The sequence below is a fragment of the Vespa mandarinia genome, chromosome 5, assembly GCF_050613455.1.
Source record: "Vespa mandarinia isolate Hongniang chromosome 5, ASM5061345v1, whole genome shotgun sequence".
NCBI lineage: Eukaryota > Metazoa > Arthropoda > Insecta > Hymenoptera > Vespidae > Vespa > Vespa mandarinia.
In genome coordinates, this window is record NC_140814.1 from 9525045 (window position 1) to 9552951 (window position 27907).

General features: G+C 30.6%; 5 protein-coding genes across 10 annotated transcripts; 4 read left to right on the forward strand and 1 right to left on the reverse strand.

The window, feature by feature from the left end:
- Positions 1-2802: 2802 nt before the first annotated feature.
- Positions 2803-3776, forward strand: LOC118448402 (sterol O-acyltransferase 1-like). Its single transcript, XM_035881608.2, has 4 exons — positions 2803-2935; positions 3068-3216; positions 3308-3447; positions 3684-3776. The coding sequence occupies exons 1-4, from the start codon at positions 2898-2900 to the stop codon at positions 3774-3776; spliced, it is 420 nt and encodes a 139-aa protein (XP_035737501.2). The 5' UTR covers positions 2803-2897.
- Positions 3777-7492: 3716 nt separating this feature from the next.
- l(3)07882 (Nucleolar protein 14 homolog l(3)07882) lies at positions 7493-10911 on the forward strand. Its single transcript, XM_035881751.2, has 5 exons — positions 7493-9437; positions 9515-9644; positions 9724-9888; positions 10000-10508; positions 10623-10911. Exons 1-5 carry the CDS (start codon positions 7687-7689, stop codon positions 10864-10866), a joined length of 2799 nt encoding a protein of 932 aa, XP_035737644.2. The 5' UTR covers positions 7493-7686; the 3' UTR covers positions 10867-10911.
- Positions 10912-12614: 1703 nt separating this feature from the next.
- LOC118448472 (S-formylglutathione hydrolase-like) lies at positions 12615-16789 on the forward strand. 4 transcript variants are annotated; one of them, XM_035881765.2, is made up of 6 exons: positions 12615-12959; positions 14554-15188; positions 15585-15676; positions 15756-16133; positions 16201-16426; positions 16506-16789. In XM_035881765.2, the coding sequence occupies exons 2-6, from the start codon at positions 15075-15077 to the stop codon at positions 16686-16688; spliced, it is 993 nt and encodes a 330-aa protein (XP_035737658.2). In that variant the 5' UTR covers positions 12615-12959; positions 14554-15074; the 3' UTR covers positions 16689-16789. The 4 variants fall into 4 exon arrangements, with proteins under 4 accessions (XP_035737658.2, XP_035737659.2, XP_035737660.2 ...); XM_035881766.2 differs by having other exon boundaries at positions 14904-15188; XM_035881767.2 differs by having other exon boundaries at positions 12615-12947.
- A 34-nt stretch (positions 16790-16823) lies between these two features.
- Positions 16824-18859, reverse strand: rho-7 (rhomboid family intramembrane serine protease rho-7). 2 transcript variants are annotated; one of them, XM_035881764.2, is made up of 8 exons: positions 18644-18857; positions 18378-18561; positions 18193-18294; positions 17939-18104; positions 17632-17852; positions 17460-17561; positions 17265-17362; positions 16824-17162 (listed from the first exon to the last, which is right to left on the reverse strand). In XM_035881764.2, the coding sequence occupies exons 1-8, from the start codon at positions 18688-18690 to the stop codon at positions 17066-17068; spliced, it is 1017 nt and encodes a 338-aa protein (XP_035737657.1). In that variant the 5' UTR covers positions 18691-18857; the 3' UTR covers positions 16824-17065. The 2 variants fall into 2 exon arrangements, 1 of the variants encoding a protein (XP_035737657.1); XR_004840170.2 differs by having other exon boundaries at positions 17119-17162; positions 17443-17561; positions 18644-18859.
- Positions 18860-18988: 129 nt separating this feature from the next.
- kto (mediator complex subunit kohtalo) lies at positions 18989-27455 on the forward strand. Of its 2 annotated transcripts, none has more exons than XM_035881749.2 (12): positions 18989-20058; positions 20145-20872; positions 20976-21756; positions 21861-22186; positions 22258-22789; positions 22880-23473; positions 23602-25313; positions 25401-25826; positions 25899-26370; positions 26443-26705; positions 26952-27113; positions 27237-27455. In XM_035881749.2, the coding sequence occupies exons 1-12, from the start codon at positions 19515-19517 to the stop codon at positions 27453-27455; spliced, it is 6759 nt and encodes a 2252-aa protein (XP_035737642.2). In that variant the 5' UTR covers positions 18989-19514. The 2 variants fall into 2 exon arrangements, with proteins under 2 accessions (XP_035737642.2, XP_035737643.2); XM_035881750.2 differs by having other exon boundaries at positions 21930-22186.
- The last annotated feature ends 452 nt before the right edge of the window (positions 27456-27907 follow it).

Sequence of the window (27907 nt, forward strand, 5' to 3'; positions counted from 1 at the left end):
ATCGCTAATCATAATATTATATATTTTTTTTCATGTCGTAAATCAGTTTACAATTTATTAAATATATTGAAAGAAATATGGAAAAAAATACTATCATATTTCATATGTTTATTCACAATGTTGACATTCACAAATATATTATATATTCACTCAACATTTTATTTTAATATAATCTATTCGGTAAATATATGATGTAAACAATTCCAAATGGACTCATAAATAAATTATTCTGTTGTTATCACTATCATCTATCTGTTATTAATGTTTCATATTCTATTTTCTAAAGATATTAATAAATAATATAGTAAATCTCAATGCCTCTTTTTCCTTGTCGTAATATTCATTCAAAACACATGCACATACGCACGCATGCAAATGCATACGCTATCTCTCGTCCCAGAATGATACTTTTCGCTTTATTTCCTTTGAAAAAAATTATCACGATTTTTTCTAAATTCCGCCGGAACAGTGCCGTAAATTAAATCTTCCTCTTTAAAATGAGACTTTGTTCATTAAAATTGATAGAGAATTACATCTGTTCTCCTTAATGGCGTTAATGTTGTTTTCAACATTTTTCACGAAAAAAAAGTTTAGTACTACATCGAAATTTTCGACAAAAGAGATGAAGCTCGTACATCCACTACTAATTTTTATATGCTTGAATGATGTATGTCCGTGAAGTAGTGATTGCCTGCTTAGTTGTGTATGTAAATAACTGATGCTTAGATTTTCTAAACATTTTCAAACGCAAAAAAATGGGTTTCACGATGCTCACTCGGAGAAGCTACAGAAACTCCTCACTCGATCATTTTAATGAGCTTTGACCAAATGATTCTATGGGAAAAATAAGGAAATACGTGTCCAATCGTTTATGTCAAGGGATTTGAGTTTCTAAAATATTGTAAAATTTGGGAAAAATTTGTAGCTTCTTTTAGATTTTATAGAATATAAAGATAGAGATTCTATAAGCAATGTGTATTGTACATTGGTAAGCATCTATATTCGTAATTTAGGAAATATAGATTCCAGGTTAAAATGATTCCCAATGATTTCTTTTTATTGTATCGATGTAAACGAAAATAATGAATTAATTTACTCTTTTTTTCCTTATTAGATAATTTAGTAAGATGTTATTATTCAATCTCTTATATTTATTTCCTCCATTGATGGCTGACGTGAATTTCGCGGTGATCTCTACTAGATAGAACACAGCAACAGTATAATTTTGTTCAATGATAAATGCATATAAAGTACATACATTTGTCGATTATTTTTTCAAAATTAATAATTAGTGAACATATATATTTTATATTATTTTTAATAAAGATCAAAACACGAGTTCATTCCCACGTTATCTACGAGCGCTCCTCCTAACGCTATTTTGTTATGATTTTCTCTTTAAATCATCTCATATTATTACTATTACTACTACGATTACCATAATAATAATATATAAGGTAATAATATGGCAATAAAAATAGTAATAAGAAGAAACAAAAAAATATACTTATATTGTATACACCATGACACATATAATGATAGTTTACGATAACAAAAAAAGAAAAATTTTACGTGTCGTTTGACGCGCGACACTCACAAATAAAATTCTTAATAATTACGACACATGAACGCCCATCGAAAAATATATCTAATATAAATGACATATGAATAAAAGTACAAAACGTTTCTTTTGTTTTCATCCTCTATCGTTTCTCTTTATCTTACTACCTTATGATCATTATACATTTGTTTGCACAATGTTTCTTAACCGTTTGCGTACCAGAGGGTTTTAACAAAACATGCTCGAAAAACGCCAAGAAGCGCGATCGCGCTTCTTCGATTACATATCGAAAAAAAGCCAAAAAATAGTGCTACCCACGATAGCACTATTTCAATTACGTTTCGAAAAAAGCCGAAGAGTGCGATAGTGCTTGTCATGTTCAATGCGATAAACAACGGGGCCGTCTTTTGTTTGTTTCTTTTATACCAAATTCAGTTATGAATGAAAAAATATATATGTATAATATACATACCTATTCTATTAATTTAAAATAAGTAACAATAAAAACAAATTAGTTTATTGATAGCGATGCGACGTACATGCGTCTGAAAGGCTGAGCGCGTTTCGACAAATTTCGGGTGGACCGTCACTTGTCTGTTTCGGATAAATGCCCTGGGTTTTTTCGACACAAAATCTGAAGAGTACGAAAGTGGCTCGTGATACGCAAACGGTTAATCACGATCAGTCGAAGCTAATTATCTTTACTATAATTACGGTGGTTTCATATATATAAAATGTATTAAATAATATTTAAATGTTACAAATATTTAAGTACATTTTTATTATTATTATTATTATTATTATTATTATTATTATTATTACTATATTATATTATATTATATTATATTATTATTATCAGTAGTAGTAATAGTAGTAGTAATAGTAATAATAGTTGAAATAGTATAGAGTGGAATAGTCCTATAGGAGAAACCACATAAGAAAAAGCACATCATCGATTAAATGAAAAGATCGCAAAATAGAAACACCGAACGAATACAACAATAATTGAAAGTCTCTAATTCATACGGTGGATTTACATTATGAATATATATAATTCTCTCATTGTCGATAATTTTAAATCACTTATAATCAGAATGATTATTAAGATCTGTATTTTCTCTATATAAACTCTTTAAATCATTTAAATATTAAAAAATCATTATTTAAGAGATTTAATATTTTACACGAAAAATAGGAGTAATTCATCTTAGAGGAAAGTATCTTACCAGAAAAATAATTTTCTGAAAGAAATTCATTACTAACTGATCTTTTTAACACCAACAAACATGTGCGGACGGTATATAATATATTTACAACGATACTAATATTACTTTTTATGAATACTATTACATACGATATTATGGATAGTGGATCGTAAGCATGATCATTTATACCTCAATTTCATTGAATTTTGATAAAAATTGTAGTACAAATTTATATAAATAAAATATAGTCAACATAATAAATTTGTCGGTAGATATATACATTTTTTTATTTTATTTTTAGAATAAATGTCGGAATGAATATCATAATATGGAGTTTCGGAAAATTTTCAAGAGTCCTTTATATTTGGTCTTTAATGACATTAACGACACTTGGAATTTACATTCCGTTCTATATTTGGGCGCACAAACGTCTTCACTTTTTACCATTATGTAACAATAAAATTGGTTTTTGTTATTAAAAAAGTATCGCTAAACATTTCTTTAAAATTATACTTATAATTTATGATATTATTTAACGCAGCAACTGCTTTAAAAGTATGGGACTATGGATGGATAGCGGGGCTTGTATTATATTTGCTCATTTTCATCGTTCTTCCAGCTAAAGCAATAATAGATGAGGGACTACCAGTAGCTTCTAGCACTGTAATTCTTACAGAACAGGTAAATTTATTTCATATATAAGTATCTATATATGAACGTTCTACTACTAAATACCTTCATAAATATAATAATCACTTAAATATAAACTTATTTAAGCTGAATATATACATCAATGTTTCGTACAAAGCATATTTTTAAAGAGTGATCTACGATCGATCGATTTAAATATACGGATCTAAAATGTTTCGATTTAAAATGTAATTCTAAAAATTAATTTTATTTGCAACTTTAAATAGATTCGTATGTTAATGAAATGTTACGCTTTCATAAAGAGTAAGGCACCAAATTTCTTAAATACAAAATGCACGTGGAAATGGAAAAGTCAGTAATACCAGATTTTTCGAAGTATCAATATTTCTTCTTCGTTCCAACGTTAATCTATAGAGATATTAGGTTGGAAACTATGAAACGGGCGTTTTTTGTTTAGTCTGTATTCAGCTGCGACTGAAAGACATACATTGTAACGCTCGACATTTTAATTTATAAAGCTTAAATATCGGGTGAATATGAAGGATGTGGTAAAATTTCATATTGTAGAGAAGTTAATTTGTCAACAGTAATTGAAGTTTTACGTGATCGTGCGTTATCATGCAGTAATATTGCGCCGTGCCGATTAAACAATGCTGATTGTTTTTTCATAAGTTTCTCATGTATGATATCAATAAGACATCGCTGTTATAGTTTCGCCTGGTTGTAGAAGGGAATAATGGATCACTCCTTGGGCATTCCACCATAATTGGTGTTAACCATAATTTTTTTTTGATAAAATCTCGGTTTCGGGATGTATCCTGGGGGTGTATTCTTATCTACCCATTGGCTTGATCGTTTTCAATTATCATACAAAATCCACTTTTCATTACAAGTGATGATTTGGTGTAAAAATGGCAATCGTATATTGCGAAGCAACAAAGATGCGCACTTGCTTTTGCGTTCGATCATCTGCAGTTGCGTCAATTCGTACGGCACATGAGTACAATTTTTTGACTTTATGTATTGCACGCAAATGTTTTAACACAGTTGTATGACTAGTTCCCAGTTTAGATCCAAGTGTTTGACTAGTTGTATGTGAATCGGATTCCACAGTCCTTAATTCCTCGTTATCAATATGAGCCGGTGATCTTCCTCGAGGCTCATTGACGATAGTCAAATTGCCAGAACAAAATTTTTGGAACCAATATCGAGCATTTTTTCATTGGTGGATCCATCTCCGAATGCCTGATTAATATTTCTTGAAGCTTGAGCTGCGGTATGATTTAATTTAAACTCGTACAAAAAGAGTAGATGTAAATCGCGTTTTGTTTCCATCTGATTTAGGATAAAAATAAAATAAAAATGGGATACAAACACGAAAAAATTTTACAAAATGAGTAAAAAGAATATCTTTAAGCTTTATAAATTAAAATATCGAGCGCACGTTACAATGTATCTCTCTCAGTCGCAGCTGAACACAGACTAAACAAAAAACGCCCGTTTCATAGTTTCCAACCTAATATTTCTACAAAAATTTTGATAATTCACAGTTTGACTTTGATCGACGCTGCCAAGCAAGAAAGATTTCGTGACGAGCGATTATAGTAAACCGTGGTAGCATAGAGTTCTTTGATATTAACCCTTTGCAATCGGCGTCATTTTCGCGCGGACGAATCAGCAACTCGAGATGTTTTGTAGCACTTTTGGTGAATTTTTTACCTCTAACTTGAAATAATTACACACACAAATTATCCTATAAAACTTTTATATTTTAACATTTTATATATCTTTAGACCTTTACGAAGATAATTTCTAAAATATTAGTTTTTGTAATTTTGTTTTGTATGATATTTCATATAACAATTGCCGAGATGGATGCCCGGCTTTTCGGGACAAGTATCACAATAATATGTTGTTTGATGTCTTTTGCCGAGTTTATTTCTTTGAGAGCAGACTTTACAATCTTTCCTAACTCCTGTTAGAATGTTATGCAACTTTCCATTCAGGCGGATCTTTTCGGAATTGGAGGTTGAAATTGAAGCTCGATCACGTATTTGATGAAAATCTCCAGTTAATTGTTGAACTAAGGTTTTCACATACCGCAAGTGTTTAAGCGGCCGTTGTCTTCTCTGTTCTTCAGTGATTTTATAAAGAATATATGAATTAATTGCACAAATTTCCAGACCCCAAAAAAATAGTTTACGCCACCATTTCAAGGATTTTCTTAAGAAACAGTATGTTGAAGCATATTGATCTGTACGATCGACACCGCCCATATATTTTATATAATTTATTACAACATTAGGCTTTTTGACGTTAATTTCAATACCATCTCGTAAAATCCTTTTTACAGTACTCATTCCTGCATTACTCCAATTGGTCAAGCATGTGACAACCTTCTTGTCCTTCCATGCTAAAACTAAAGTATTTCTTTTGCGGTATGCTACTGTCGATTTCTTGCGGAATTTTGTTTTTTTTATTTGATTTGGCAAATTCTTCCTATTCGTTAAGATTGTTCCTGTCAAGTGGCATTTCAGTTTGAATAATTCTTCAGCCAAGATAAAACTGGTGTAATACCGATCGGTGAACATATGGTGTCCTTGAGTACCAGGTATTTTCTTCAGCAGCATCGTATAAAGGTGCAGCGGTATTCTTGCTGATATTGGAAGATCGGGCCTTATCAATTTCTCCGTTGTAAAACTTCCATAATAAGGAAGAATACCACAGATATACCCAGTATTTGAGTCTGTCATTGTGTAAACTCTAACACACCATTTGGTTGGTTTTTTCGGATTATAAGTGATAAAGGAAATCCGACCTTTGAATTTGATAATTGACTCATCCACACAAATTTCTTTTCCCGGTGTAAAATACTCTAAAAATTTAGAATTTATGTATTCAAGAAAGCAGCTTATTAGTTGTAAACGTGTTCTTGGACCAGTATCTCGTGTTGGGATTGTTTTTAGATGAAGCATCCAAAAAATCTGATTGAATCTGTCTCTGGTAAATTTGTTTGAATAAAAAGGAATATAACTTATATCATTCCGTGACCAATACTCTTGCAAATTCGCCAACGGCATTGTCCCCATATTTATTATGACTCCAATAAATGCCCACATTTCTTCGATAGTTACACTGTGCCAAGCTCGCCATATTGAGTACTGTGATGGCGTCTTGTTCTCTAACTTTTTTCTAGCGTAGTTATTTGTTTCAGTAACTATTTCATTCACGAGTTCATTAGTAAAAAATAGTTTGAAAAAATCCAACGGTTCTTTCTTGTCTAGGAGTATGTGCGGTCCAGCAGGAGTGTCGCCGGCTATGAACGGTATTCTCGAGGGTATTTCTTCGGATTCTGTACAACTAATCCATTCAGAACTGTCCGATTGTGGATCTTCTGCAGTATCACTATCGCTGTCACATTCACTGTTTATTATTCTGATCTTTCGTCTTCTTACACCACTTACTTCATTACTATCATCATCATCACTGCTCGTGTTCTCTTTATCGTCAAGCTCTCTATGTATAGATGTAATTTCCTCGTTAAGCAACGTTACTTCAAATTCATCTTCACTTGAGCTTATTTCATTACTAAGTTCCATGCTTATGGGCATCAGAAACTTCAACTTTTATAATCCTTTTGCCATGGTTTTCAAGTTCGAACTAAGACCGAAAATAGAGTCCGGTTCAGGATTGCACACTAATTTCAGATAAGAAAACATTACTTCCATTGGGAAATGGAAATTATGTTATCTTCGTAACATTATATAGGAAGAGTTTAGGAATCCACATGAAAGAAAGAAAACATAAACAGTTCTCGCCGTATGTCGAATTGCCGCATCAAACAAAGTAGTGAGCGAGAGTCACCACTCGAGTTGCGGCATTAAATCATGTGGTGAGTGAGAGTCACCTCTCGAGTGCAAAAAGTTAATGTAGAAAAATCTGAACCAGGATTAGCAATATGATACGACTCGCGCGCTTCCTTAACCATAAAATTCATTAGTACTAAAAATATACTGAAATATAATTGGCTGTTCAGTGCTGTACTCTGATTGGTCAATCTTTGATAACATATGTGGTAACTATGCAGCAATAACAGACCGGGCAGATAAAAATAAAAACACGTGGATTATTGTTAAACGATTATCTTAACATAGGTTATTAAAACTTTGTTTATTTGAATTAATGTAAAGAATTTATATGTGAAAAATATTATATTTATTTTGACGTCTTTGTGCTTCTCATTTCGTCTGAAAATTATAAATATTTAAAATGGTGAAAGCAAAGAAGATGAATATGTCTGAAAAAGCGCAATTACAACATAACCAACAAAAAAAGAAAAATTTAAATCCCTTCGAAATACATATAAATAAAGACAAACAAAATGTTTTAGGACGAAGGAATAAAGCAGACAGAGGTTTGCCTGGTATATCACGTGCTAAAGCTATTAGTAAACGCAAGGGTACTCTGTTTCAAGAGTATAAATTAAAAAATAAAGACAATGTGTTTTTAGATAAACGCATAGGTGAAAAAAATTTTCGTATGACACCAGAAGAAAAAGCTATGGCAAGATTTACAGCAGAACGTATAAAAGCTCATAAGAAGAAAAACATTTTTAGTTTGAATGACGAAGAAGTGCTGACGCATAGAGGCCAAACTCTTGAAGAAATAGAAAAATTTGATGATCCAAAAAGTGATGATGAATTTAGTGATGATGAAAATAGAGATGGAAAACTGAATAAAAAATTTGTTGAATCACATTTTGGAGGCGGCATTCTATCAAAATCAGACTCAACTATATCTAGAAAAGATCTGATTGCTGAACTTATTGCTGAATCCAAAAAACGAAAAGCTGAGAAGCAAAAGATACGTGAAGAAACTGTAGATTTAACAGAAAAACTAGATACTCAATGGAAAGATCTTCTTCCTATAGTATCAGCAAGTAAAATACCAAATCAAGATCCTGTTGATAAAATAAAAGTTGATGATTATGATATGGCTGTACGTGAATTAAAATTTGAAGCAAGAGGCAATCCTACTGACAGATTAAAATCTGAGGAAGAAATTATTAAAGAAGAGAAGGAAAAATTAGAAGCACTTGAAGCTGATCGTTTAGCAAGAATGAAAGGATTTATATCAGATTCAAATGCAGAACTAAAACATAAATCAGCTGATGATCTTGACGATGGATTTTTTGTAGAGAAAATATCTGATGAAATTAAAAATGATGGAGTAAGTAATGACGATGATATATTTAATGATGATATTAGTCAAAGCTCAAACGATACTAGCAATAGTAATGATTCTGAATTTAATGAAAATGTAAAACAAACAGAAATTCGAGTAGAAAGAATGAAGAAATCTCTTGTAAATGATAAAATTGATAAGACAAATAAAATTAATCAAGAATCAAAATTAATAAATGATGAACATGAAGAAAGTAAAGAAGAATATGAAACAGATTTGTGTGAAAATTCGGATGTACAGTCAGATTCTAATAATGTAGAAGGTGAAAGTTCCTCAGAAGATGACTTATCAGATTTAAAACAATCTGACTCCTCTAGCGAAGATGAGGAAATATCTGACAAAAAAAGTATTAGATTTGGAAATAATATATATACTGAAAAATCAATTAATATCAAAAATGATAAGTTGAAGTCAATAATAAAAGCAAATAATGAACCAGTTATTGACAAAATTGTCAGTATAGATAGAAAACAAGAAATTAGAAATGATCTTTTAAAAAGAAAAGAAATCATGGAAAAAGCTAGAAAAGAATTGCCTTATACTTATAAAATACCAGAAAATTTTGAAGAATTACAAAAATTATTACAAAATCAAAATTCCGATTATCAATCAGTTATTGTAGATCGCATAATAAAATGCAATCATTGGACTCTGGATAAACAAAACAAAGAAAAATTATCCAAATTATTTATATTTCTAATGAAATATATTCTTAATAATAATATAGAAAACGATGATGTAGAAAACATTGTTAACTTTTTTCAAGTTTTTGATAGGTAAAATATATATATATAGTAAATATTGTATTCTATTAAGAACATTAATTAAATTTTTATTATATTATATATTTTAGGTTATGTCCTTATCTATATGATCTTGCACATATAAATCCAGAAAATACTAAGAATTGTATAGTTGAAATAATAAAAGAAAAACATGAAGAATTTGAAAAGAATAAGAAACAATATCCCAACATAGATACAGTATGTTTTCAGAATATTAAATAATGGAAATAATTATATTATAATTTAAAATAATTATTTTAAATTATCTTCTTTTCAGCTTATTATTTTTAAATTGGTATCACTATTATTCCCAACATCTGACTTTAGACATGTAATTGTTACTCCTTGTCTTATATTTATGTCACAAATATTACTGACATGTCGTATTAAAAACAGAAGAGATATATCAAAAGGTCTCTTTATATGTACTCTTATGTTAGAGGTATGTAATACTAATTATATTTATACATTTTATATAACTATATATATATATATATATATATATATATATATGTATTATATTATTACTGTAACCAAAAATGAATTTTTTTAGTATACAGTATTAAGTAAACGATTTGCTCCATCTGCGATCAATTTTCTACGTGGAATAATATACATGGCTACGCCAAAACTTTTGATCAAAGGAATTAAGGTGATTCCTCCTTTTAAAAGTATTGGTGAATCAAGTAATTTATTAATAATTGATCAGGAAAAAACAGATTTAGAAATGAATTTAAATACAATAATTATGAAAGCATATGATTTAGTAAATGAAGATATAGACAATGATTACAGAATAAGAGTTTTATTTACTGCAATAAATTTAATTACTGAATTTAAAAATCATCTTCAAGAATTAGAATCTGCATATTCTATATTCGAACCAATTATGAAGTTATTAAAAGAAAACCCATGCAATGGATATCCTTCAACTTTAAAGGAGCATATAAAACACTTAAATGGAGAATTAATCGACTTAAAAAATAAAAAGCTTGAATATATTATTCGTGAAAAGAAAAGACCAAAACCATTAAGGCAATATGAGCCTCATATTGAAAGAGTGTACGTATTCTATTTTTTCTATTTACTTTCTAAGTAAATAAATAAAAATTGCATTTTGATATTATAATTATATATATTACGTGTATTGTTTATTTTCTTTTATATTATTTATAGATATGATGGCAAAAAACATAAGCCTATGTCTAAAGAAAAAGCAGAAAGAGAAAAATTACTTCATAAATATAAAAAAGAAATGAAGGGTGCTATTCGTGAAATAAGAAAAGACAGAGCATTCTTATCCAAATTACAAATTAAACAACAAATTAAGAGTGATACAGAACGCAAACGTAAAGTGAAAGAAATATTTGGTGATGCAGCAAAACAACAAAATGAACTAAAAAAGCTAAAAAAGAAATAGATTTAGAAAATTATATAAAGAATTATGGATATACATGTTTTTCATTATGTAAATATATTTTGTATATTAAATATACTTTTGTTATTATTTATATATTGACTTATTGTATAATTTAAGATATTTTAAAAGACGTAGAAAACACATAATTATGCAAAAATAAAATAATTAAAAACAACTTTTGAAAAAAATATATAATAGGTTAGAAACTATTACAAGAAACAATTATTCAATAATTATATGAAAATAATATTTCTTAATTTTTTTTTCTATTTTTTTTTCTTTTTTTTTTTCTTAAATGTATTACGTTCATCTGTGATAACATACATATATCTAATCTCCTATATTTTTCTACAATTATTTATTTTATAATACATATGAAGATATTAAATGTACACTTATTTTTTTATACTTACGCGTCGATATAATTGCATGTTTTTATATTTAAAATCTGCCACTATTTTCAAAATAAGCTTTTACCTGTGTGAAAATTATTCTTAAAGATTATTTATTTTTTAGATATAATTTTGGCAAAGAAATTAATATCTTTTCAAAAATCTGTAACAATAATTTCATATAAACAATGTTTATCTTTCAAATGAGTCTTTCGTCACCAAAATCAGACGAAAATTGCAATCAGGAGAATTTATGGTGTAAATCCTTGAATATATTGTACAGATTTGATGTATTTAAGTATACTTGTATTACACTACTCCGTATCGAGAAAATGAAGCACGTTGCGTCTAAATTTTTATTCATTAAGTTATTTTAATGGAATAAAAATTTTTAAACAATTGTTTATATAATGAATAAATTTAATTAGACATTTATATCATTATTTATAATTCATCAATGATAATTATTATTCAGAATAACATAATGTTTATTATTTTCTATATATATATATATATATATAGAAATTTATTATTATCTCAATCGAACTCCCAAGATGATATTTATGAAAGAAGTTATGTTTTCAGGTATAACGAAGATGTGATTGTAAACTATGATCTTGATGATTATTTTTCTTTTTTAAATTTTTATAAACAAAAAAAAAGAAAACCTAAGGATTTCTGCAATTCCCTGAAGCCGACTCCATTGTCTTACAATTAAACTCATAGCGATGTTTATTCTTTCAAAGGTTTGTCTTTTTCATACCTGTTGCCTTTCACACACAAACTCATATCCTATATATACATATGTGTGTCTATATAAAATCATAATTACAACGTATAACAAATACAATAGAAGAAATAATCTCCATTTGTTACATTATTGTAAATCTTATCTCTTCATCTTTGTAATTATCTTAAACGATGTCATAAATTTTCTATTACCTTTTCATTTTCGTCGGACCTTTGTTGTATCGCGCCATGAAAAAATAACACTCAATTATTCGCGCTTTATATGTTAGTCGCTGTCATTGGAACATTTAGGACCTTTTCACAAGAAACGGTCGAATCGTTGTAATTTGTCAGTCATCGATCTGTGGAATCGAAATAGCAACTAATCTCATTGACTGCGTAATTCTTTTTATTATTTGTTTTTGTTTTTTTATTTGTCATAATGGCGCCGAAGAATGAAGAGGTATTGTCGCTTTCTTTTTTTTCCCCCTCTCTTTCTGCGTATTGTTTTGAAGTAAGATTGAGAAACAGAAAGTTAATGCGTCGACCAGTCGCTTAGTATGAATGGCATGATTGAAAATAATGCCGCATCTTTAGTACGCGCAACTACGATCTTGAGAAAACAACTTGTGTAGTGAGTAACTGTCAGAGTTGAAACACTTCGTTAACTTTATTTGCCTCGTATGAAAAAAAAAAAAACGAAGTAGCCAATTCCATGTCATTAACGAGTTTTTACAATAAATTGCACCAATCGATCGGTGCAATCGATCGTCTCGTGCGAAAGGATCGTTAAAGTTTAATTCGTTGTATCGGTTTATCATTAAGGTATTGATTTCTATGATGTGTTTTTCTCTTTCTTTGTTGATTCCTAAAAACACTTTAAAGGAACATTTGATATCAATCATGAAATAAATAAAAGATGGCAATTATGAGGAACACTGGAATTGGAACTGATCAAAGGTGTACATGGAGGTAAAATAAATACTGTTTAATATGCATATGCCATATCCTTTATTTTTACAACATTTAAAGGAAACAATTAAGGATTAAGAATTTTTCATTTTCAATAGAAATAATTTAATGTCAAATTACGTAATATATAAAGATACGGATATTTGAAAATGAATATTTAGAAAAATACAGGAATATTCATTATATTAGATTAATGCGAATGAAATGTCGGATTCTTAAATGAATATATTAAACTGCATATCTTTTTCCAAAAGCTATTTATTTAATCAAAATATACTTCATTTACTTCAATACACTTTTCCCAACGAGATTTTAATGCATCGATGCCTGTCTTGAAGAAATTCTGATCTTTAGAATCAATGAACTCTGATATGGCATTTTTCAGACTGTCTTCATTTTCGTACTGTTTAGTCCGTAAAAACAGTTCTAAATCTTTAAATAAATAAAAGTCGATTGGCGAAAGATCCAGTGAATAAGGTGGGTGCTGCAAAATTTCATATTTTAATTCATTTAATTTCGCAATTGTTTTGTACGATGTATGCGGCCGAGCGTGTCGTGGGGAAGTATTAGGCAATGCCGATTAACAAGTGATAGGCATATAATTTTCAATTTTTCATGCATTTCTTCAATGTACTGGCAATACTTTTCGGCTAATTGTCATTCCAGAGTAGTCATTCCTACGAAGGAATGAGTAGTTTATCATTTTTCACAGACGTTTCGGGTCTTCCACGCGGTTCATTTTGCAGGGAAAAATCATCAGACCGAAATTTTTCAAACCAACGCTGCACTTTTCGATCATTCATAGTATTCTCCCCAAACGTTTGGTTTATATTGCGTGCAGCTTTTGCAGCATTATTACCAAGTTTATACTCATAAGAAAATTACACGAATATCGGTTGAATTCATATCGGTGCAAAATTCAAAGCAAATAACAAAAGGGAATACTTTTGAGAAAATCTTCTTTGCTAAAATGTGACTCTGACAATGGACAGTACGATTATAAATCAGGTTATGTCAAAAACAAAAGCATAACAAAAACAGGGAGATAAACGTTCATATTTAAAGAAAATCCGATATTTCATATGCACCAATCTGCCGGTAACTTACCAATATGCCGGTAAAGAAAAAGATAATGAAATGTGTATAATAAATAGATCTCGCGATAATTATTGATTTAAATTCAATTACGTTAAAAATATACTGGTTTTTTTTTTTTTTTTTTACGGAAGAACGAAACCTTCCAATCAGATGAAATGCGGTACGGTTCATAGATTTTATTGTATACTATCGATTTTTCTTGCTTTCTTTCAAAATGCACTGAACGTTGTTCAATTTGATTTGATTTTAAAAGAATTATAATATACAAGTAGAGTCATCGTTAAATTTGCATTTCTTAAGGCTGTTTTTCATCTTTTTCATCATCTTTTTCTAGTTTCTTATGAGAATATCATGAAAAGCACTTTTTTTTTGCATTTGAAATAGCTTAGAAAATCAACATCATCAGCATCAGCAGTATTATTCAATGATGTATTTTCAATATTTCGTGATATGAAAATCTATAGTGGAGGTATGAGTTCCTTCTTTTTTGCCGTAGATTTCAAAGGGCGTTACTGTACAAAACTTTTCTACACGAAAAATAACGAAAACAACATTTACACCAACAATGAGTCCAGGCATAATTTTTGACCAATTTTGATAAACAAAACGTTACTTTAAAGATAAAGGTTTAATCTAAGACACTGATTTTTCGAATTTTTGAAAAAGCTTTATTTTTATGCATAATATATTCTCGAAGAAATACCATTCTTTTTTTAAAGCTTTTTCAAAAATTCGAAAAAGCGGGATCCTAGATTAAAATTTCTTTAAAAAAAGACTTGTTTTTCATCATAATTTGTCAAGAATTAAGTCTGTTCTCATTGTTGACGTAAACTATTATAAAACCAGGGATGATGAATAGTCTTGAAAAGCGCCTGAGAAAAATATAAAACAAATGATTGCGAAACGATTGGTTATTTTAAAAATCTTCATTCGTCGAATAGACATCGTATGAATAGCGTCGAGATATTTTTTATAAATATGCAATATAAAAAGTAATTAAAGTGAAGAAGAAAAAAAATGCCGTCACCAAAAGGGCAGCTTTGTAAATATAAAAAAAAAAGGACTGGAGCAAATTTAAGAAATTTTTGGAAGCAAAGGAAAAAACAACTGCAGTGTACAGCAGTCATGGAAGTAAGTATAGAAATGTACGCGAACGGAATATTCTTATATTTTAAATAAACCATACGATTCTTTTTTCTCATTTTGCAATAGAATGTGCGATTAACGTAGAATGCGAACGTTCTGCTTTGAAATTAGTAGAATAGCGCATTATCAGTATTGAACATTTTTTGAATAATATTTTCTCCATTGGTGTACAATACACTTTACAATTATAGTGTATGTCGAAAGTTGCTAATAAATTTTTGTGACGTCTTCGATCAGAAAATCGTAAGGAATCGAGAATAAAGAAATAAAGCGAGTTTAGAAATTGATTACATACTTATTTAACCTTTGTACACAATTGCGTATTGTAATTATTTCCAAAGAATTTTTTTTTAACGATTTAATTCAATTATTATCTTTTAGACGGTGCAACAATCTTCATCAATGACGGAACTCACAGAAATATCTAATAATAAAGTATTTGGAGGATGGCAAAAAGTTTATTCGCATGAGAGGTAGTATTATAAATTAAGATAAAAATGTAAGGTTATGTGACAATGGATCTGAAAATAATATTTTGTTAATATTTTGTAGCTCCGTTCTCGACTGTAAAATGAACTTTGGTATCTTCCTTCCACCACAAGCGGAAGAAGTTTCAGTCCCAGTTATTTATTTTCTATCAGGACTGACATGTACAGAGGCAAATTTTATACAAAAAGGTGGTGCTCAAAAATATGCTTCAGAATGTGGTGTTGCTTTAGTAGTACCTGATACTAGTCCTCGTGGATTAAATATTCCTGATGATTCTGACAGTTGGGACTTAGGAATTGGAGCAGGATTTTATGTGGACGCAACAAAAGAGCCATGGAAAAAGAATTATAAGATGTACAGTTACATTACTAAAGAATTATCATCACTCATTAATGAAAAATTTCCGATACTTTCTGATAAACAGTCTATAATGGGTCACAGGTATGACATAAACATAAAAATTATTGCTATTTCTACATAGTGTTAATAACATTAATCATTTTTATAGTATGGGAGGTCATGGAGCACTGATTTGTGCACTTAAAAATCCAGGTATGTACAAATCGGTTTCTGCCTTTTCTCCTATCAGCAATCCAATTCAGTGTCCGTGGGGTAAAAAAGCATTCTCTAACTATTTTGGAGAAACAGAAGACAATGTCTCATGGAATGACTGGGATGCTACAGAATTAGCTAAAAAATACAATGGTCCTCCTTTGGATATTTTAATAGATCAGGTTTAACTAAATCAAATGTAAAAAATTTAATGTTGCACAAAAATAAGCAAAACAAATATTAAAAATATATTAATTTTAGGGGAAAGAAGATAATTTCTTAAAACAGGGTCAATTATTGCCTGAAAATTTATTGAATGCTGCAAAAGATGCTGGATTACCTTTGGTTTTAAGATTTCAAGAAGCTTATGATCATAGTTATTATTTTATAGCTACATTTATCGAAGATCATATTAAACATCATATGAAGTACTTAAAGAATTAAAAATATTTTTTATTAAAATTTATATCAATTTTTACTAATAAATAATTCTTTTAAATTAGTATAATAAAATTAAAATTAGTATACTAAAATAAAGTAAACTGCAAAAGAATTAATGTATGACTTTTTTCAATTGAACAAAGTTACAGATAAATTATACTCATTATTCTTTGCCTTTTTCTCTCCATCTCTTTATAGTTTTCTTATAATATACATAAAAATTGTTAACAATAAAAATATATTAAACGTGTTAACATTCTGTAATTTTTTTTTTTCATGACCGTACCTTCTGAAGTATATCAAATTTATAATCTAATTTGAATCTAATATCTTACGTTTTTTGTTTGATAACAAAAGCATCACCTTATAAAAGTTGATATTCATTGTGATTTACGTGGATTTCGTAATTCATGCCAAAACATTAATACTGGCTCCCGTTTTCGCCAAATATTAGCATTGCCCCAAGCTTGCCAAAATCTATACACAATAGAAAGAAATAAGAAATTTTAAATGAAATAATTATTGAAGATTTTTGTCGAACACATAATGTATATGAATATTAAACAAAATAACACTTGCATTCCGAACAATGCACCACCTAAATGTGCAGCATGATCAAAATATTTCCATCCTAATACGCAGCCTGTAAAGTCTAGAGTCATTGTTACTTTAATTGCCTAAAATCAAAAAAATTTTCTATAAAATATAAATAAAAAAATAAATACAATATTTTGCAAGAAATATATGTTATAAATACATTGAACGTTAATTTACCATACTCGCAGTAAATGTGAACATAGGAAGAAAAAGTATAGCTAAACGAGTATCTGGATACTCTGTACAGACAAATCCAAGAACACCCATGATTGCACCTGACTAATATAAATGAAATTAATTTTAAAATATTACGAGTAATATTCATTTATCAAAAATACATATTACTCACAGCTCCTACAGATAGACCAGGTAAACCAAATACAACTTTATAGAAATGACTAGCAAAACTAGAAATGACACCACTGCTTAAATAAAGTGCCAAAAATTGTTCTTTGCCCAAAGATGCTACAATTCCTGTACTAAAACTATGCAATACATACATGTTTGCAGCTAAATGTAATAAAGAATAATGTGAAAATATTGATAATATCATGGACCAACATGATGCACCTTGAATAAAAAAAAATAATGAATTATATTTAACTGATTTATACAAAACAATTAAAAAAGAATATATACCTTACTTAATTACTCACTAGAAGCAGGATTGGCACAAAAATATTTTAGCATTGTGCTATGCAATGCGGGTACTCTCCATGCAAGAAATACAAGAACATTTAAAAAACATATAGGCGCGAACATTCTTTGTCCATCTGTTAAATTTCTCCACCATACTTCCATATCCTTCCGCCATCCTGTTTTCTAAATATATATAAAAGCTTTATATTAATGTAAACAATAATAATAATAATAATAATTATGACTAAAATTTTAAGTAAGAAATACATACAACACTGTAAAATTGTCTAAAATGATTAATTATTTTATATGTTTGCTTTCTAATACTTTCATATTCCCAAATTGCTGTTGTTACTATTGTAGCACCTGTAAACTAATAAACAGAATATAATGTACTATAAAGAATAACGATTTTACATTTAGTTATTTTATGAGAACAATCACTATTGTGCATACCGTAATAGTAAAAACAAATGGTTTTAACAACTTGGAAAATTGAACAGGTCTATTTTCAGTATTAAGTCTCGTAAAAGGACTTTCAGGTCGTTCAAAAGAATTCTTTAATCGTCTAAAACCTCTTACATTTTTGTAAGTATTTGGTATATGTAATTTAACTGTATAAGATGGTAACATCAAAACACTATAATAAATTAAAAAGTTATTTACCAATATTACAAAATACAATAGATAACCTAAAAAAGAAATGAAAATAAAAATGGTACCATTTACTCGTGGTATCACCCAGGCGCATAAATGTTCTGATCGCCATGCTTTAAAAGATTTAGCATGCCGTTACGACGAATTATCTTTTATATTATAATTCCATGAAGAAATATAATGATAAAATACAAGGGCAATTTATACAAAAAGATTTTGAACAGAACGAAAGTAATCTCGTGTTGTTTAGAATATATAACTGAACATTAAAACATAGACATACACCTTGTATGCAAAATATGATATCTCATTCGGCACGTTCTTCGACCAATAAAAACTCTTATTTCTGAATTTTATAAATAATCTGAAATGATTTTTGGACAAACATGTCCGTCTATATGGATTGTTTTCTATGGCATATGAATTTTAGCAGACGATTTTGCAAGCCTTTCCCGGAATATGCTTTCGTGTCGCTTAACATCGTAAACAGAATGTTTCGGTGTTGTTTAGTTTAAAAAGAATCATCGAAAGCGGCCGAAATTTCTTTTTGACTTGTCTGATACTTTTTTAGCTTACCGTGACGTTGGTAAAAACCCTGCATACATATCATGCAATGGCGTTCTATATCGTTACAATTTTGACGTAAGGTTGTGACTTCTTACTATCTAAACGTTACGGTATCAATTATGTGTAAATATTTATTAAATCCCATATTATTATTCTTCCGGTGACCGATCGTACGGTTTTTTTTCGCGCGATCGTGTTTGTTAATATTTTAGTGTAGCATTGTATAATTGTAAATATGATAATAGAAAGGAAGTTTATAAAGCTTGTGCAATCGCACAAATAAACGTAAAGCTTTTAATACATTTTCTTGATTTTTTTCTATTGGCGATGTTGATGATCAACCATATAATTTGATAATTATCTTGTACCATGATGGGAATATTGTATGAGAAACGCCCACTGAAGAAGCCCAGATTGGGACCACCTGATGTTTATCCTCAAGAACCTAAACAAAAAGAGGATGAGCTTACCTCTATAAACGTCAAACATGGATTTGCAACAATGCCACAGTTATCTGATGAATTTGGCACTGCAAGACATTGTAATGTTACTGCTGCCAAAGTAGGAGCATACTTTAATGCTATACTTGCTAAAAAAGAAGAACTAGCAACTATGCCTGATACTGGAAGAAAGAGACAACAGATTAATCCTAAAGATAATTTTTGGCCTGTAACTGCTAGAACAAAAAATGGCATTGAGGCATGGTTCAAAGACTTATCAGGCTGTAAACCATTAGTAACCCTTGCAAAAAAAGCCCCCAATTTTAATAAAAAAGAAGAAATATTTATGATGTTATGTGAATATCAAGTACCTATGTTAAGAGCTGCATGGTTTATCAAATTAAGCTCAGCATATACTGTTGCAGTTTCAGAAGCTAAGATAAAAAAAAGACAACTACCTGATCCTACTACAGGTAAGAATATGATGATTAGGAACAAAACAATTAAAATTAAACAAGCCAAATTCTTTTTTGCTGTATTGTTTTTTGCTTTCTTTTAGAATGGACAGGAACCTTGATAAAATTTTTAAAAGATCAACTATCAAAATTGCAAGAGTATTATCACATGGGTACTCAATCAACTAATACCACAAATAGTAATGCTAATAATAGTAGTACGAATACAAATAATTCATGTAATGGTAATACTACACCAAGTGCAAATGGGAATAACAATAATACTGTTAACAATAATACAAGTAGTAGTACTAATGGATCTATAAATACTCAACCAACTACACCAAATTCAAATGTTCAATCAACAACTGCAGCAGTTATGAATGATGAACATAAATTGGCAATGAAACAGTGGCAATATTGTATTCAATTAGCTAAGTATATGTTTGAAGAGGGTTTATTGGACAGGCAAGAATTACTCCAATGGATATTAGAATTATTAGATAAAATTAGATCATCTCCATCAGAGGATGGTATCTTAAAACTTCTATTGCCACTAGCTTTACAATATCTAGAAGAATTTATACAGTCTGAATTATTAGCTAGGCGTTTAGCATATTTATGTTGTCGGAAATTAGCATATATGTGTAATAATGTAGAGGTGAATAGCAATCCACAAAGTCCATCTATTGTTAAAACTGAAGTTAATAATACAAAAGATGCTGCTGTTACAAATCAAGGTCCTCCAAATCCATTAACTGCAGCTTTTAATGAATATTTAACTTGTCCACACCATAGAGATGTATTATATAGCTTATCTACAATCATACAGGCAAGATAAATATTTCACTTACATCAGGGATATTGTTTATAATATATATATATATATATATATATACTTAATTATCTAAATAAATTTTATATTATTCTCTTAGGTTATCACTTTGGAATGTCCTACTGCATTAGTATGGAATAGTGTTGGAGAAGGGAAAGCTCCAACTGTCTTAAATGGTTCTCCATTAGATTATTTGCCATGTCCCCCTGCTGCTTTACCAACTCCGCCTGCAAGTGCTACTAATCCTACAATGAAACAATTAAAGATTGCTCAAGAAAATATAAAAGCTCGATCACAAGCTGCAGAGGGACGTTGGTCATGTGATAAATGGCAGCAAAGTAGTGCAGGAATGACAACTACTAAAGTATTGGCAGCATTAGATGCTCTAGATAGACATAGTTTCGATCGAATGGATTCAACTAATTCATTAGATACATTGTATGCAAAAATTTTTGCTCCTCCTCCAAAAGATAATAATAATGAACGTGATACAAAAACAGAATATAATCCACAACAGGATTCTGCTGTAGTTGAAATTCTTTGTGAATGGGCAGTAAGTGCAGAAAGATGGGGAGAACATAGAGCAATGGCTGTTGCCAAATTGCTAGAAAAAAGACAAAGTGAAGCCACTGGAGAAACAAATGACAATGATGACAAAGACAGTGTTTGGAGTAATGGAAATCCACCTGTACTTCCAATTTTTCAACCACTGTTAATGAAATTTTTGGATACAGATGCTCCTGTTTTAGATAATACAACATCACAATCAAAGACACAATTTACAAATTTAGTTCATTTATTCTCAGAACTAATAAGACATGATGTTTTTTCTCATGATGCCTATATGTGTACATTAATTTCAAGAGGAGATCTTATACAAGGTATATACATTAATAAATTCTACTAATATTTTTTCGCGTTGTTTTCTATATTAGTACAAAGGATAAATATTGCATAAGTTTGTTAAGCGAAATATTTCGTTCAGGCCCAGCAGCAAGTAAGCCTGGAACACCTAGTAATAGAGAACCAATTGATGAGGATAGTCTCTTCCCAGGAATAGATTTAAAACCAACTAAATTGGATGTACCAGATCATGGTAGAGCTATGGATTATGATGATAGTAAAATAGATGATGACTTAGACAAGCTGTTGCAACATATTAAAGAAGACCAACAAAATAGTATGGATGCACCAGACAGTCCGAAAGAAGATGCTTTGGCTGGACATACAGGTCATGACGATATTGATTCAAAAATTCAATCAAGCCACAGTCGTCATTTACTATATACAACACATTTTCCTTTACCACAGGTGATTAATTAATATTTAAAACATTGCTTTATTAATGTAGAAAGCTTTATATAATCAGACACATTTTCTAGGATGAGACATGTAGTCAGCATGATTGCAATCAACGACATGTATTGCTATATGGAGTAGGTCGTGTTCGAGATGAAGCTAGACATGTTGTTAAAAAAATGACAAAAGAAGTATGCAAATTATTCGGTAAAAAATTTAGCATTGATGTTGCCGAAGGTGGAAAAGTAAAGAAGCACTCGCGCAGTGAATTTAACTTCGAAGCTATAACAATGAAATTCCAAAACTTAAGTTATTTTGATCAACATGTGGTAACGTGGCAATGTGCAACACAAGTTATTGAAATGCTTAATACATTTGCATTGGCTGGATCATCTTACTTACCAGTACAAGAGCATGTAGCCTTTCTATTTGATTTAATGGAATTGGCTTTGAATATTTATGGCCTGATAGATGTCTGCATTCAAATACTGAAAGAATTGCCAGAAGTTGAGGCCCAATTTACAGCAAGAAATAGTCAACTTGTCAGAAGTTACACTACAAGTTTAAGTTTATATGTTGTAGGAGTATTAAGAAGATATCATTGCTGCTTGTTATGTAAGAAACATAATCTTTGTATTAAATGATACTAATATAGACAATATTAATAATGTTGTCTAATATTTAATTTTTTTTTTTTTTTTTTAGTATCCCCAGAACAAACAACAGTTGTATTTGATTTACTATGCAAAGTTGTAAAACATGTTGCAAATCCAAGTGATTGCAGCTCAGCAGAGCGTTGTGTGTTGGCTCATCTTTATGATTTGTATTCCACATGCTCACTGTTGAAAAGTAAACCACATGGTGTAGAAGCATTTAGTAATGCATACCCAAAAATTCGTACTGCTCTTTACAGTGCATTGCAACCGACACCCTCAAGTCATGTATATAATTCACAATTTATGGTAGATGTTTTTACTAGTCCTAGACGAGGTGGAAAAATAGAACCACAATGGGCCAGGCAATTAAATGAAACACCAGCAAATCGTTACAGCTTTGTATGCAATGCTATAGTTGCAGTTTGTAGTGAGACTGATAATGATAAATTAAATGATATTGCCATAACTTGTGCTGAGTTAACAGCTTGCTGTAATGCATTAAATGCAGAATGGCTGGGAGTCCTTATGGCACTTTGTTGTTCCTCTAATAGTTCTGCATTTTACATTGATGTATTAAACCAAGTTGATGTGCAAGACTTAAGCATACACAATTCTCTTGCTGTATTTACATCAATTTTAATTGGTAAGTTTACAAAATAATAAATTAATCAGATATATAATTCTTTACAATATACTGAATTAAATGTAATCTATATAAATATATTAAATATTTCAAAAATTTTTTATTAATTTATTTTCTTATTTTTATAGCTCGACATTGCTTCTCATTGGAAGACTTCGTTGTACATATAGCACTGCCATCATTAGTTAAAGCTTGCAACGAAGGCCGTGGAGATGCTGACATGGAAGCTGAAGCAGGAGCTCGTTTAACATGCCACTTATTATTGCGACTTTTTAAAACAGTTGAATGTCCTCAACCAGCCTTGTATTCTGTTGGGACAAGTCCTCATCCTTTACCAAATGGAAATTCACGAGGCTACAGCATAAAATTAAGTTGCGATAGACATCTTTTAGCTGCAGCACACAATAATATTAGAGTGGGTCCTGTATTAGCGGTACTGAAAGCTATCCTTGTAGTAGCTGATGCAACTGCTGGAAAACAGCCACCTAAAAAACCAGATGTATCTATGACTCATTCAAGCAAAGGTGGTGGACCTGGTAGTGTTGGTGTTGGTATTGGTGTTAGTAGCAGTGGCCCTGGAGAATTATCAATTAGCCACATTTTAGGAACTAGCGATATTTTAGGAGGTGGTGATGATCTTGGGCTTGATCTTGCAATGTCTTCCTCTAGTAGTAGTGCCGGTATGACATCAGAAAATGTAAAAGGTCTTTCGGACTTTGCTCAGCATGTTTTACGTCAAATTTGTAGTCAAGAATGGGTTTTGGAAAGGTGTTTACAAAATCCTGAAGAACTTTGTCATCCTGATATGCTATTAGATAATATGTTGACACCACGTCAGGCACAAAGATTATTACATATGATCTGCTATCCTGAGACACCAACTGAAGCTTTTATTGATCAGAAAACGCATATTACTAATATCCTGGAAAATTTGGAGCAATGGAGTCTTAGGATGTCCTGGCTTGATCTACAATTAATGTATAAACAATTCCCACCTGGCTCTGTCGATCTTTCTCAATGGTTGGATACTGTTGCTAAAGCTGCTATAGATGTATTTCAATTAAATACCTTATCAAGCAAATCTGATAGAAGATCAGGTTCTATATGGTTAGTGGCTCCTCTTGTTTCTAAACTACCAAGTGCTGTACAAGGGAGAGTTCTTAAAGTTGCAGGTCAAGTATTAGAATCTGGTAATTGGTCAAAAACAGCTGGCCGTGAACGAGGTAGATCCAAATCACCTTCACTTTTTAATCATCAGCCATTCTTATCATTGGTATTAACGTGCCTGAAAGGACAAGACGATCAAAGAGAAGGTTTATTAACATCATTACATTCACAATTATCGCAATTTCTTAATACCAGCAAAGAAGAGAAAAATATAGGCTCTGAAGATCCCAAAGCAAGAGAAGTTTTACAAGATGCTCTTCAATTAAGATTTAGCTTAGTTGGTGGTGTTTTCGATACAATACAACGAAATACAACTGCTACAACTGATTGGGCTATTTTACTCGTTCAATTAGTCAGTTATGGAGTAATTGATCTAAACAATAACTCAGAACTATTTACCACTGTTATAGATATGTTAGCAACATTGATACATTCCACTTTAGTCTCAGATTCACAGTCTGAAAAGGATGAAAATAAAAAGCATTATCAAAATTTAATGAAAAAGTTGAAAAAGGAACTTGGTGATAGAAATTCTCCAAGTATTCGATATGTTAGGCAATTATTACCGTTGCCAAAATTAACGATGGAAGTTATTACTTGTGAACCAGTTGGTTGTTTAACAGATACTAAAGGAAATAAAATCGCTGGTTTTGATAGCATTGACAAAAAACAGGTAAGCCGATCTCATTTATATAAAATATGACAAATATCTGGTTCATTTTGAGAACTGTCTATCTTAATAATAAATATATATGAGTAGGGCTTACAAGTATGCGATTCACAAAGAGTTTCTGCATGGGAATTATTAGAAGGCCATAAAAATCCAGCACCTCTATCTTGGGCTTGGTTCAGAGCAGTTAGATTGGAACGTAAACCACTTACTTATCAAAATGCTCATAAATTATTAAGGTATCATACACACAGTCAGATTAGACCAGCTAGCCATTATTTGGATCCACCACCTTTGCCACCAGAAGATTTGGAACCAGACAAAAAGGAATCTGAACCTGGCAAAGCTGATACCCCCATGAGCATTGACTCTCCAGGTAGAGTTGGTGGCAGTGTTGGTAGTAGTGGGGTAGGCAATGCTGCTACTAATGGAAAAGGTAAAGCTATGAAAACTAGACGTCATAGAAGGAACAAAGGAGCTGCAACCCCTACAGCTCCTGTGTCACAACAAATACAAGTTAGTGCAGTCATTATAACAATTATTTTGTGCATTTAGATTTTGAAATTTACATAATAAATGATTTTCTAGCAACCACCATCTCAACTACAACAAATGGCATTCAACAATCAACAAGCAGCTGTTGCTCAGCAATCTGGAATGTTCACTGGGCAACCTCCACAACCTCAACAACAATGGTATGCAAATCAACAAAATCACACACCAGCACAGCAATATGGATATGGACAACAGTTACCACCAACACCAGTTGGCGGACCTCGTTATGAAAGACCCGGAATGAATAATCAGTCCAAACAAGCATTAACTAATATGTTACGTTTGCGATTACCAAATCAATTTATGGGTACTCAACAACAACCTAATCCTGCACCAGTAGCTGGTCCAAGTGCTTTCCAAGGCATGCAAAGACAGCAGTTTATTAGACAGCAATTAAGAGCACAACACGGTGCGCCAGGTATCAATCCACAACAAAGTATGTTTGCACCACAACAGCAGCAACAACAACAGCAGCAGCAAGGAATGTATGCTGGAATGCAACAAGGTGAAATATCATAGATTAAAAAAGTATATGATACAAAAATTTAGAATGTCTCTAATATGTGATTATTTACAGGAATGAATCAGAATTATGCAGGATATGGAGGACAACAAATGATACCACAACAGCAACAACAGCAACAACAGCAACAAACACCTCAACAGACACAACAACAGCAACAATTATTACAACAGCAACAGCAGCAACAAGGAATAATGAATCAACAACCAAATATGATGTTCCCAAATCAACAACAAATGATGGGACCTCAAAGAGGTCCAGAGTATATGCCACAACAAAGAATGCAACCTGCTGCAACAAGACCACCTTATTTGCAAGTAAGTATTAAATATATTGTTAAAGCTAATTTAACCTTTCGCTATAACAACGTCGTTCAAGTTATATTAAACTAATATAACCAAACTTGCGAATCCATATAAAATTATAATGATTAAAATTACCAATGAAATACATCGAGCATACGATTATGGGTAATTATAGTCATTGTTGGTAATGAAAGAGTTAAAAGAGAATCACTAATATATAAATTTAAATGATTACTTATATTTAATTTTCATTTATAGGCACCAAATGTTACAATGAATGCTATGGGACCAATGGGTGGAGGTCTTCAAAACCAACCTGCTCCACCATACAGACAAGCAACTGGTAAACCAGGTGCTGTGGGAGTAACTGGAGTAGGCACAACAAACGTTAGTTTACAACAAAATCAACAATTCCAACAGGTATATTATACGCATATTTAAAGCTAATATATATAATTTTAAAGTAATAAATATTTATTTATACTTATATTTATTTTTATTTTATAATAAGAAGACTTTTTTTTATATTTTTTCGTTTTATAGCAAGCGATAAATCAACAACGTATGAGACAACAAATGTTAGCTATGCAACAACAACAACAACAGGCACAGCAACAACAGCAAGCACAACAGCAACAACAACAACAACAGCAAGGTGCTGCTGGTGGACAACAACCAACTCCACAATTAGTTACACATTTACAGCGGCACTTGAGTCAACCACCACAACATCCCTATCAACATCAACCACCAGGATATTAAAACTAAGAATAACATAGTACGATATGATGCAGTGTTCCTTCAAAATGTATACACTCTTCATTTATTACTCTCGTATATTCATAACTTAAAAAAAATTATTGTTCATTTTTTAGATATGTACGTTAACGACCTATGTGTTCAGAATATTAAGCATTAACCCTCTATAACGTCGTGTAACTTTGAAGTTATATACTCATATATCTACAGTTTAAAAATTTTATTTTATTCTTTGTCATAAATATGTATATTACAATATCTCGAAAGTGAACTTTTACTTACTAAGTAAAAGTTATACTTAGTATAGTATAATTATAATAATATAAATTATATCATAAATTTCAAATTACATAATTTTTTGTTAGACGAAAAGACAAATTGGATTAATGTAGAGGGTTAAGGAAAATGCATAATATTATAAATTCCGGAAATTTAGATCTTCGTTATTGATAATG